This window comes from Solanum stenotomum, chromosome 2 (genome assembly GCF_019186545.1).
Source record: "Solanum stenotomum isolate F172 chromosome 2, ASM1918654v1, whole genome shotgun sequence".
Taxonomy (NCBI): domain Eukaryota; kingdom Viridiplantae; phylum Streptophyta; class Magnoliopsida; order Solanales; family Solanaceae; genus Solanum; species Solanum stenotomum.
The window spans coordinates 16628775-16642277 of NC_064283.1; the positions used below are offsets into that span (position 1 = coordinate 16628775).

General features: G+C 30.0%; 1 protein-coding gene across 1 annotated transcript; it reads left to right on the forward strand.

The window, feature by feature from the left end:
• Positions 1 to 4011: 4011 nt before the first annotated feature.
• LOC125855524 (WRKY transcription factor SUSIBA2-like) lies at positions 4012 to 13235 on the forward strand. The gene is made up of 5 exons (XM_049535254.1): positions 4012 to 4257; positions 7492 to 7692; positions 11189 to 11916; positions 12444 to 12599; positions 12689 to 13235. Exons 1-5 carry the CDS (start codon positions 4012 to 4014, stop codon positions 13233 to 13235), a joined length of 1878 nt encoding a protein of 625 aa, XP_049391211.1.
• The last annotated feature ends 268 nt before the right edge of the window (positions 13236 to 13503 follow it).

Below are 13503 nucleotides of genomic sequence, written 5' to 3' on the forward strand. Positions count from 1 at the left end.
GTCTCCAAACTTAATCATTCTTGTCTGATTGGTGTTTGGAATGTCTTGCTCCATATTTCCTTCAACAAAATTGCAGGTCATGACCGGATTGGGTAAGTCAAAAGCGACACTGACTTGGTTTAAACTCAATTTCTCATCGTCAAGTTCAATCTTCCCTTCACAAGCCAAGTCCATGATTTTATCCTTGAAGACAAAGCATTTCTCGATAAGGTGTCCAACCAGCCGGTGATATTTGCAGTATTTTGGATCATCACTCCTCTCTGCTTCATCTGGTCGTTTCATCTCTGGTAACTCAAAAAGTTTCATCTCAAGGAGTTCATCAAAGATTGCGGAAACATCTGAGTCAAGAATGGGTAGTCCTTCCGCTGCATTTCCTTCAAGGTGAGCTTTTGATTTGTCCTTCCTTAAAAAGAATTCGCTTTTGCGCTCTTCGTATTGCCCACCCTTGTGGTGAATTTCACATAAGAGGCATTGACGTTCATGGATTCTTTGTTTTCAGTCTTTGGTAAATATTTTCCCACTTTCTTGAATTCTTGCCTTTCTTTGACTTTGCGGAGTTCGTGGACAGGTGGTGCTTCAGTTCCAACCGACGACATGCTCAACTCCATATCATGAGCGCGAGTGGCCAACTCTTCAAAAGTTTTAGGCTTTATGCCTTGCAAAATATAGCGAAGACTCCAATGCATACCTTGAATGCACATCTCTATGTCCGAAGCTTCACTAAGTCTATCTTTACAGTTTAGACTTGCATGCCTCCATCGGTTGATGAAGTCAAAGACTAGTTCTTCATTTTGTTGACGTGTGTTTGAAAGTTCCACCATGCTTATAGTACGTCTTGTGCTATAGAAGCGGTTGAAAAATTCTTGCTCCATTTGTTCCCAACTATCAATGGAACCAGACTCAAAGTCTGTGTACTAATAGAAAGCATTGCCCTTAAGGGAGCAGAAAAATTATTTGACGAGATGATCGCCGTGTGTTCCAACATTGTTGCAGGTTTCGATGAAGTGCGCCACATTTTGCTTTGGGCTTCCCTTACCATCAAACTGCTGAAACTTTGGAGGTTGATAACCGATAAACATTTTCAAACTATCAATCCTTGCGGTGTATGGCCTTGCATATGTCAAAGAGAATTTTGTAGCAACCTCGTACTTGTCTTTAATGGTACCCATGATGAACCCCCTGACTTGGTTGATCGGGATCGTTCCTTCGGAAGAAACTTGGATCTCTTTAGCATATTTAACTTGCTTTGTGGGGCGATCGACTGTTTCTTGGACTTGCGGACGTTTTCTAGGTGCGTGACTTGATTCTTCATCCATCATGCCCTCCACCCTATCAGTTAGCTTAACAATTCGAGCATCTTGATCTTGAACATACTTGGTCAAGCCTTCAATAGCTCTTGTCAAGCTTACAAGTTGTTCTTATATAGATGAAGTGTTAGTCACCATTGCGTGCATTACCATAGTAGGTGGCGGAGAGTAGCGTTGATTTTCCTTAACATGAGATGCAAACATGTTATGTGGGGTAGATCTCGTGCTTAAGACATCATTGTCTACCGAAGCGAAGGACTTCTCGTATATAGATGGGCTCAATTGGGCAAGAACCCTCTCGACCATTTCAGCGATGTTTTCCTTTGCAGCTTTTGCAGGAGACTTCACATGTTTTGGAGACAAACCAAAGATAGTAGCAGATTTGGATGGCACTCGTGAGGCTTGTTGTCCCAATAATTTGGCTTGGTTCGTTGTGATAGGTCTCATGCTTCCCGCAGTAACATCGAGGATGTTTTCGACATCGATGCAGAACTTGGATCCATTAGTTTTTGCAGATGCAGATGCGAATACAAATGCATATGTGAATTTCGATGCCGATGCAGATTTCGATTCAGATGGAGATTTTGATCCAGATGCGAATACGGATGTAGATCCAGATTTTATGCAGATGCGAATACGGATGTAGATCTAGATTTGGATGCAAATGCAGATTTCGAGTTGATCTTCTTGAAAGTCATCTCGGTGTTTTTGAACTTTGGTTGTCTTGAAGAGAAGAGATGAGAGGTAAAGATTGTCCCACTGGGCGTGCCAATTTGTAAGCGTCTAAAGTTTCAACCCTGAAATACAGTAAACAGGAAAGGAAAAATAGCAAGCAAACAATAATATTTGTATTTGAATTAATGCGAAGGCTACAATCTTATAAAATCTCTTAAAGAGATATGTAATCCCCTGATTCTTCTCTTCACAGATGTTCTTGATTTGACGGAATACTTGCGGCTCAATACTTGAAGCGAAGACTTCTTTGTATGCGGATGACTTGCAGATCACCACTGAAGAGCAATTATGTATTTTTGTGTGAATGTATGGGTGTCTCTCCCCTTTTGTTCTTACGAAGACCTCTTTATATAGGCTTGAGCTAGGGCTTAAGGGTTATTTTGGTCCGAGCAATTTTGACCCCTGGGCTTGAAGAACATGAGCTGGGCTCATCTTGTCAACTTAATGGACTGACCCAAATGTAATTTGGACTTGATTTGAGTCATATAATTTTGACTTAAATATTAATCCGACTTTATTAACCAGTAATTTGACTTGGTCAACGTATCATGAATTTAAGATTTAATCCAAATTTAATATGAATTTATCAATAAAATTTCACTATCTACAGAATCTACTAATTAATCTATTTATTTTAAATACCACATGTATTACTTTTAAGCACGATATACAATGTATATGTTTGGCTCAAACGTTCGATAAAAGCTTATTAGAATTAAAATATATATTAAATACACCAAATATATTATTATTATTATTATTATAAAAACTATGATTTTAATAGTTTAATAGTTTAATTATATATGTATAACAGCTAACAATTAAACCACTTTATATGCTTGAAATAATATATCATCTAGTATAAAAATCTGTAATGTTTATTTTTTACATTGCATTGTTACGTGACTTTCTATAGCTAAAATTGCTGGTAACTAAATACACCCTCGATCATCTTCGATCTGCCACATGACATAGTAAATAGTCTCAAATTCTTGTAAGGGCATGAGGCAATTTGACGAGAATTTAGGAGTGTATTTACTCATGTTGCAAGATCGGGAGTGTATTTAAGTTCAATTACTCAAGTAAAGAGGTGTTTTTAAGGCTATCAATAATTTGAGGATGAAACTAATAATTCACAGCTAGTTTAATACTTCTCTGTTATTTTTTATTTTTATTTTTAATTTTTAATTTATAAAATGGACTAAAGAAAGTGATTTACCTAGACCAAGTTTGAGATAGCAAATTAACTATTTTAAACATTTAAGAAATCAGTTTAGATTCTTAAACGTGTCATTATGTTGCGTAATTTTCTAAAATCTTTTTTCTAATTTTACTCCCAAACCATACACTTGCCATTTTACTAGCTAGACAAAAAACTCCATTTCAACATTTCTCCTTAATATATAAACAAAATAATAACAACACAAACAAAAAAAAAAAGGCTCTTGCATCACTCTCTCTCACTCACTATCAAACAAGAATAATAGAAGCCACTTATTTTTAATAAAAATATTACTTTTCTCTCATAAACAAAAAAAAAAAGCATTTCATGTATAGTGGGGTTTTAGATTTTTCATAATATATGTATATATATTGAAAGCTTCTTATTTTTTGTTTGAAAATCATTCTTAGGGTTCTTCATGACATGAAGGATCGTTGAGAGTTTTTTTTTTCTTTTTATATTTTGGAGTGATGCATATTTTTTTGGCTTGATTTTTTAGATTTCCTTTTCTTTTGGTTTTTTAAAGATCGAAAAAAATTTGAAGTTAGCTACTAATTTCGTCACTAAATTGTGTATAGCTAATATTAATTTTTTGATAATATATTACTAATCCATCGCTGTCGCTATATAGAATTAGTGACAGATTTTATTATTTTAGGTACTAAATCGCTAAAAAAAAATTCAACAGTGTTTACACAAACATGTTAAAAGGTCCTTATTTTTTTAAAATTATTTTTTATTATTATTATGGTGGGGAATGGAGAGGCTATTGATGAGTGGGATTATCAATTATTTGATGAAAATGTTGTAAATAGAAGTTTTTCCAAGCGTAGCATTGCCCAACGCCAGGAAGAAAAACGTGGTTTCAATGCTTCCGGCATAAGTACTCCGGCAATGTCGCCGCCACCGGATAGGGAAGCTTTTCTCACAATACCGCCGGGACTAACTCCGACAGCATTGCTTGACTCTCCTGTTATGCTTCCGAATTCACAGGTATTTTATAGATATTTGTGTAGTTATAAATCATTTCAGTACCATTTTCTTGGATGGACTAACAAAAAATAGTGTGACATCATAAATTGGAACGGAGAGAGTAATTTACTCTCTTTCAATATTTTTCTTCTTTAACAAAAATTCTCGAATGTGAATGTTGTCATGATTTTGTGATATTGTTGTTTTATATATTTGTCCAAAGAGTTGCATGTTAAGTGATGTTTGTTAATTAATTAACCAAAATTGGATTTTTAATAAGACTTATGTTCAAATGTTCAATTCCTATACACTCACAATTCAAATCACTTTGACAGATCATCTTAAAAATAATTATGTTAGATGCATGTGGATTGTACGAAAAGATACCAAAACTTGAAAACGACAATTAGGGTTAAAATACATTAAAACATGGACAAACAACATAAATTTCGTTAGTTTATGAGCTAATTATGTGTCTTATTTTTTGATACATATATATTTGTAACGTCACATATATCTCGAATACATGCTAAGAATATACATCTAATTATCTAAGATGGTCACTCAACTCTGAACTCTTCTCTTTCAATTTTAAATTTTAAACTCAAAAGTCACTCAAGTGTTATTTGCTGATATAATTTTATTTTTTAAACACAATTTCAAAAACTTTAACTTTACTAAATGAACAAATATTACTAGTATAGCCTAAGGAAAACACAATCATCCAAATTCGTTTGGTCTTCTAATCAAAACACATTAAAAAATTCAATATTTTCACTAATTCTTACCTGAATATTTTCTCCATTAAAATTCAATAATTTTCAATTTTTTCCTCATTTTTTGAGTATCAAAAATCTTTTTTATAAATAAATATAATCTTTTACTCAAATACATGTATATTTTCTGATACATGAACTCTTAGCTAAATACATGCATATATTTAGTAAAATACATGTCAACATACATATTTCGACTATATATCATCTCTCCTCATCTCCCATTTGTCTGTCTCTCCTCTTTGGCTAGAGATCAGCGTCACCTCGCTGCTCGTCTCACTCCATCTCCGATAGATATGAAGGAAACACCGGCGAAAAGAAATATCATTATGATCAAGTTTAAACTGACCAAAAAAAGTTTCACAATTTTCTTCCAAGAGAGTTTTAAATTTTATCCCTCTTTATTTGGAAAAGCTTATTGTCTTATTTCTTTGCAAACTTGAAACAATTGCAGATTTTTTAAACTTCTATTTTCATTTTAGTTTTTGGGTGGATAAGGGAGAGGAGGAAAAGTGTCTTATAAGAAACAATTTATTTTAAGACTTTCATTTTCATTATGCACAATATTTGAAATGACAAACATTGCAATTTTTATTTTATTCTTTTCCAAAATTTAAAATAAAAGGTATGCGTGTTATGAAACTATTAAAACAAGAAGAAGAAAATAGTAGGGAGAAGCGAGATAACTTCTTATTCCTCTTAAAGGATATTCATAGATTGAGGGATTCAATGATTCTTTACTATGAGGGTTACCCCTCTATTTATTTTCTTACTAGGATTCCTAACTTTTCTCTAAAGACATCTGCATAATAGATATTTACTATAGTACAAATATGTTTATAACACTCCTTCTTGAATGTTTTTTTGATAAATTATGTACCTCATTAAAACCTTAGTAGAAAAAAACCAATAAAAAAAATTCTAGTGGAGAAAAAACAATATACATATAAAATAATACATATATTTTTAAATGCCCCATTAAAAACCTTAGTAGAAAAATTCATTGGGATAAAATTTTAGTGAGGAAAGAGTACACCGCATATTAACTCTCGTCTTGATGTATGAAAAAAGGGAAGAATCAATCACATTGTCTAGAGAATCATATAGGGGGTCCCAATAATTACAAGCCCATGAGAAATAAGAAGAACTACAAGCACAAATATAAGTTTGATTGCCAAAAAGACGACAAAATAAATGTGCTTTAACCTAGCTAGAGCCTAGATGCCCTAGCTATCAAAAAGCTTCACCAAAGAGGGGTAAATGTTGCCTCCCACCACACAAGTATGAACACACTGGTATTATGATTCTTCAATTTCAGTTACATTTTGAATTTTCGCATTTCAAGTTTATACACTATCTTCGTAAAAGTTGTAATTGGTAGAGATTTTGTGAATAAATCAATCATATAATCACTCAAACGAGTTTATTGTACATTTATATCATCATTCTTTAGAGCTCATGTGTGTAGAATTTTTTTGGCACAATGTACTTCGTTCTATCTCCTTTAATAAATCCTTCCTTCAGGACCAAATAATTATGTAAACTCCTCACTTCAACTTCTTTAAGCAAATAATTAATCTATTGCCTTTTGAAAATTCTTCAAGAGTTCAATTCAAGTCATCAACTTGCATAACAATTAAGAAGATTCTTGCTTGATTTAATCCATACGAGAATTATAACAAGTTTTTCAAGAATTTGTATATGTTTCACGCATTTTGAATCCTTCGTAAATTTTCATATCGATTTTGTCCTATAACAACATTCAATACTAAATGCATGACATCCTTTAGTGTCTAGACTCCAAGTCAAATAAGTTTTATGTTTACCAAGATGCATCATTCCAATTGATAATTATTTCTATGCTAGCATGCTTTAATAGACATAGAATTCAGATCCGCATAATCTTTATAATATTGCCTATATTATATTAAAGATATCATTTTGTATCGATTTATAATGCGATATAACTTATTGAATTTATAAGATTTCATGAAGTGTTATGTCGTAATTCAGATATAACATTTTTGGGTGGGTAAGGCAGGAGATGGATTATTTTAAGACTTCCCTTTTCATAATGCTTAATATTTGAAATCACAAACATTGCAACTTTTATTTTATCCTTTTCCAATTTTAAAATAAGAAGTATCAGAAAATTGAAACAATAACATTTTGGGTGATGATAGAAGTAGAAGGATTAAGAGAGAAGGTGAGCTGATTTGGAGTGAAAAAAATAAATTAAGATGATAGTTAAGTACGGCTCTATTTTAAGCTATTTTTAAGGATTATAGTTATACAATAGAATAACAACTCATCTTAATATTTTTGTTCTTTTTTTAAAAAAATCTAATTAATTAATTAGGTCCATGGATAGTGGTGGAGTTACAACAACTTACTTGCAACTCCAATTCCTTTATAAAGCTTGAACTTTTATTATTTGCAACTAATTAATTAATCCTTGTTGTTTTTTTTGGTTAATTAGGCACCACAATCTCCTACTACTGGAAGCTTTCAACAGTTCCCCATTATCATTAATCAAGAAAACTCAATGTCCACTCTTCCTCATGTGGTCATCAATGCTAATTGTCCAATCAAGACTAATAGTGTTATTGATCATCATCATCATCATCCCCTCTTATTCCCATCTTTATCAAACACTCAGGTAATTTTAATTACTTCATCCGTCCATCTTTACTTGTCCATTAGACTATTTTGGAATGTCCAATAATTCTTGTACAATCTATAAAATCAATGAATAATTTACCAGTTCTTATCTATTTTACCCTTACTATTAAATATTATGTATTTTTCAATGTTTAGATGAATTATATTTAATAAGGGTAATTTGATAAAATTATCACTATTATTTTCTTAATCATTATATTAAATCAATAATAGACAATTATTGCTGAACAGAAAGAGAGTATCAATTGATTAGTTTGTCATTTTATTTAATTACAACATGATTATACCAACCACAGGACATGTTCTACCTTCATTTGACATTGTTTCTTAATGATTCCATGACTCTATCTAACTGTTCTATTGCATATAGGGGTGACTATTCTATGCAATATCTATTTTACTTTGATATTTTCGATCATCTATCTATATAATATATTTTTTTATAGTATATTTATTGGTTTTTTTGTCAACTAAGATAGGTTTTTATTTAAGTTAATTATAAATAGAATAATTCTTTGATGAATTTGTCACAAAATCTAATGCTACTATTTTTATAGGCTAAATACATACACATCCCCTCTAACTTGCTCCGAAATTTTATTTTGGTACTCTATCTTAATTTTTTTCTATTTTAAGTCTTCAATCCCATTTATATGTACCATTTAAACACAGAATACTATTTTTTTATGATTTTTATTTGTGTTATTCAACTGCAGTTTTGCATTTTAAATATCGACGTCTCTTCGTTAATTTTGATAAAAAAAAGAAAATGAAGGACAAATATTTATTTATTTTTAAAATAGGGATAAGGGTCTGAAAAATATTCCAACTTTGGTCGGATTTGCTGTTGCGATACTAAACTTTCATGAGGACCTATTACCTCCCTAGACTATTTAATACCGTATTTTAAACATATATATTTGCCCACGTGGACATAAAAAATAATGCAAAATTATAAATAGTAATGTGTGTGTCCACATGGACACATATATACCTTTAAAATACACTATTAAATAGTTAAGGGTGTAAAAAATACAGAATTAAATAGTCTAGGGAGGTAATAGGTCCTTATGAAAGTTTAGTATCGCAACAACAAATCCGACCAAAGTTGGGATATTTTTCAGATCCTTATCCCTTTAAAATATAATAATTTCTTTTTGAGAGTTTCTCTGTATTTTTTCTTGAAAAATAACCGACGAAAGTGCATCCATTTTCTTTCTTAAAAAACTCATTGACAACCCGATAAAGTCTGACTAGTTTTAACATTTTTTAATAGTATTGTTAGCAATGAACAAGAGTCGTCTTTTTATTCATATTGAATTGAATATAAAATTTAAAAATGAGTATTTGAGTTAAATTCAGATAACCCGGATGATATGAAAATATAAAATATGTGGTGTTATTTAAAGGTCTATAGATCGATCTTGAGAAAATGTTATTTAAACTTTCAGTTTTAAAGATCGATGTTCGTCCCTCAAGTTAGAGGAGTTGTCTATATATTTGACCTTTTTATAAATGTTATTTTGAGTATATATGTATTGTACATGAATGTGTGTTTATTTAAGGGGCAAACTTACACACAATCCCTTTACTTGCGCTCATTTTTATTTTGACACTTTATTTTAGCCTTATTTCATTTTAACCTTATAACTCTATTTTTTTTATGTATCATTCAAACACAAAATATTATTTTTATGTTTTTTTATTTATTTATGTTCTTCATTTGTAGTTTTTCATTTTAGAAATCGATGTTTGTTCGTTAGTTTCGTTAAAAGAAATTTAAAAATTAACGGATGAACATTATTTTTTTAAAAAATAATAATTATTTTGAGAGTTACTCTATATTTTGCGTAAAAAATAACTGACGAATGTGTGCCCATTTTATTTTTTAAATAATCAATTAAATTAAATTATATCATGTATTTTTCTTTCTTCATATCGAAGCTATCTGGATTTAATTCAAATACTAGCTTTCTAATTTTTAATTCAACTCAATAAGGGTAAAAAGTACCCATCTTCAATACGAGTAAAAAAAGACTCTTGTTCATTGATCATAACACTACTATAAAGACGCTAAAACTCGATAGCTTTGTTGGGTTGTCATTGATTTTTTAAAGAAGAAACTTTGTTGGGTTGTCATTGATTTTTCACGTTAAAGTATAGAGAAATTCTAAAAAAGAAATTGTTATTTAAATAAAAAACAATGTCCGTCCGTCAATTTTTAAAATGTAAAATAGTAGTTGAAGAACATAATTAAAAATAAAGAAATCATAAAATTAGTATTTTTTGTTTAAATGTTACATTAAAAATAAAGTTGAGGGTTAAAATTGAACAAGACTAAAATAGATCACTAAAATGAAAAATGGGGACAAATTAGAGAAATTGTGTATGTGTTTAGCCTTATTTAAGTTTCACTTTACTATTATTTATACTGATAAATGATCTTTGATTTTCATTAAATTAATTGTTTTTATATTACATGTGTTGAAATAATTAAAAAATTATTACAGACTTGTAAAAATAGATATTCGAATTTTGATTATTATCAATATTCATTTATTTAATTCTCAGTTATTTATTTAGAACGCCCTTAGCTTATATAGTTAATTAGTACTTCTCACTTTTCTTTTCTGTCTCGAATATTTTATATAGATTAATAAAAACTTAAAAGATATCATAATTTAGAGAAATTTAAAAAAAAAAGACTAACATTTAAAAATGACAAAGAGGATAAATGGGGGGGGGGGGGGGGGGGNAACAAAGTTAAGGTGTGTGAATGATTTTCACCTATGATGTTATTTTTACTTAATTAAAAAATATTGGTGTTTCTAGAAAAAAAAAAAAGAGTACAAATATTTATTAAAAAATAAAAGAAATAAAGATTGTCTTCTTTTTATCCATAGAAATATTTTATTACTTGAATTAAACTAATCAAATCCTCATATTGGTAAATAAGGTTTCTTATGATAAGATCCAAAGTAATGTATTACAAACACATATCTTTCTTTCACTTGAATTAACGCTTACTAATATAAATATTTATATCACTACGAGATATTTGTTTTGAACTTAAAAGCTTTCTTGCTTCTAAATATAAAATATTCCATAAATAATAAGTAAGACAAAAGGGAAATATGACTCTAATTTTTGCACCTAAGTGTATATACAAATTTAAAAAAGAACGAAAGACTTTTTAAATTTGTGATGCTAAATAAGTTATAGAATTTTTGTAACTTTTAAAGAATGTCATTAAGGATAAAAAATGTGAATTCTAAAGTTAAATCATTTTCAATTATTTATTGAAATTTGTCATTTTTCTTGAAACAAACTAATAAGTAAATAGTATCTCATAAACTAAAGTGAAAAATAATAAAATTAGGTATTTAAAAAATATAACGAATAATTTGTTGTAGTGTAGACATATTTATGTTAATAATGTAAAAAGTGATATATAATCCGTAGATTGCTCAAACATTATTTTTTTTAAAATGCAGATTACATCGAGATATCATGAATTTCCGAAAGTAACTACCTTAAAGAAGTGCAGTTCAGATACATCACCTCCTCCTGATATAAATAATCAACAAAACATGAGTGGTATTAGCTTAACAAATACTACTAAGCTAGAAAATTGCCCTTTAAGAGGTGCAATGAATCCAAATATTACTAATTCAATAGGACCAGATGATGGATATACTTGGAGAAAATATGGTCAGAAATCTGTCAAAGGTAGTGAATTTCCTAGAAGCTACTATAAATGTACTCAACAAAATTGCTTTGTGAAGAAAAAAGTAGAACGTTCTCTAAATGGACAAATTACCGAAATTATCTATAAAGGGGAGCATAATCATCAGAAATCTCAACCTATTCGACGTGCAACAATAAGTTCAAAGTCCTGTGATTTAACAGGGATATCAAAAAAGAATGAAGGAAATGGTGGCTCAAATATTTGTAGGAATATGCAATTTGAAGGCAATAAGAATGTTAGAGCTCTTTCAAGTCTGAAAAGAACATATTCACCATCTATTTTGACAAAGATTTCTGATTCATTAATATTAAATAATTCAAATATCAATATGAATGTGTTTGAAATACCTGAAACTATTCATGAGCCTTCTTCTACACTTGTGAGTTGTGATGATGAAGATGAAGTTAGAGCCACGGAAGGGATCATTTCCCTAGGTGATGATATTGATGATAATGAATTTGAACACAAAAGGAGGTACTTTTTTTTTTATTTATCATTGTCCTTATATCCTTTTCTTCATTTGACAATGTATTTAACTTATATACACAAATAACATTATAAAAAGTTAATGTATTTTAACATGATATAGTATAATTTATCTTATTTAAGGAATTGCTGATCCTATTTTATCGATAGTTATCATTTAGGAAATGTCAATGTATAGTTATTATAATATCAAGTGTTTAAATTTTTATACACCGTGTAAAACCCACTTGTAAGTTTTTATATCTACACTTTGGTGATAGAAACTCTAGTAGATCAAGTGCTTTTGAAGAGGTCTATAGTATGGTTATTATACAATTTTCAAATTAAATTTTGATCTATTTATATTTTAAATTTATGTTAACTTTTTAGTTTGTTGTGAAATTGATGCTTTGTTTTAGGAAAAGAGACTATTGTATGATTATAATAGAATTTTCTAATTAAATTTTAATATACTTATATTTTTAATTTATGTTAATTTTTTAGTTTGTTGGGAAATTGATGCTTTGTTTTAGGAGAAGAGACTATTACCCAACTGAAATGAATTTATCGTCGAGAACAACAAGAGAACCAAGAGTGATAGTCCAAATAGAGAGTGAGATTGATATTCTTGATGATGGTTATCGCTGGAGAAAATATGGCCAAAAAGTTGTGAAAGGAAATCCAAATCCTAGGTATGTATTTTTGTACATACATAATTATGCTTAGTTTTGTTATATTATCAATATATAACTTAATTTATTTTTAATATTATGTTGTATAGGAGCTATTACAAATGTACAAGTGCAGGTTGTCCAGTAAGAAAACAGATAGAAAGGGCACCCGATAACATTAAATCAGTCATCACAACATATGAAGGAAAACATAATCATGAAGTGCCTTCAATAAACAAGACAAATGGTGTTGCGACAACTGCTACTGTTGGAAACCAAACTTCACCTTTAATTTCAAATGGGAAATCTTCTATATTGACATTTTCAAAAAGCCATAAAGTTTCCAATCTTGAAACACAAGTACAAGATTTTAACTTCCAATTTGAAGGAAAGCCCTTTGGATATACAAGACCAAATTTTCTTGTAAATCAACTTAGTGACCTGAGATGTGGAGTTGTTTCACCCCTCTATGATTTGAGATTTCCACCTAATTTACAGAACCTTCTATCCTGTAATTCATTTCTCTTTAATCCTACACAAATATCAAATTCACTCCCCTATACTCTATACATGCCTGATTTTTCATTGCCTAATCTTTCTATTGGCCCCAATAAAGTACCTCCTCTTGATGAATTTCATTTTAATGATATCCAATAAACACCAAATGATGCATAATCGCAGATCTCTTGCAATAGGAAATCAAAAGCTTATTCACGAGATCAACAATAACCATCTCTTGCAATAGGAAACAAAAGCTTATTCAAGAGATCAACAATAACAATAGAAATTCAAGAATGAAACAGCTATTGCATTGTTCAGACATGTTATGGAGAATTTTTCACCCTAGAAGTGTCCTGAAATTTCATTAGTCTATTGCACCTCCGAAATAATGTAAGAGTGGAATGTGAAAAAGGAGAAAAAGGGA

What these genes read in the sequence shown, in the direction of transcription:
- LOC125855524 (XM_049535254.1), top strand. Translation starts at nt 4,012, where the DNA reads ATGGTGGGGAATGGAGAGGCTATTGATGAGTGGGATTATCAATTATTT. An exon ending in TTATGCTTCCGAATTCACAG is followed by an intron (nt 4,258 to 7,491) that starts GTATTTTATAGA and finishes TTGGTTAATTAG; the next exon opens with GCACCACAATCTCCTACTAC. An exon ending in GAATTTGAACACAAAAGGAG is followed by an intron (nt 11,917 to 12,443) that starts GTACTTTTTTTT and finishes TTGTTTTAGGAG; the next exon opens with AAGAGACTATTACCCAACTG.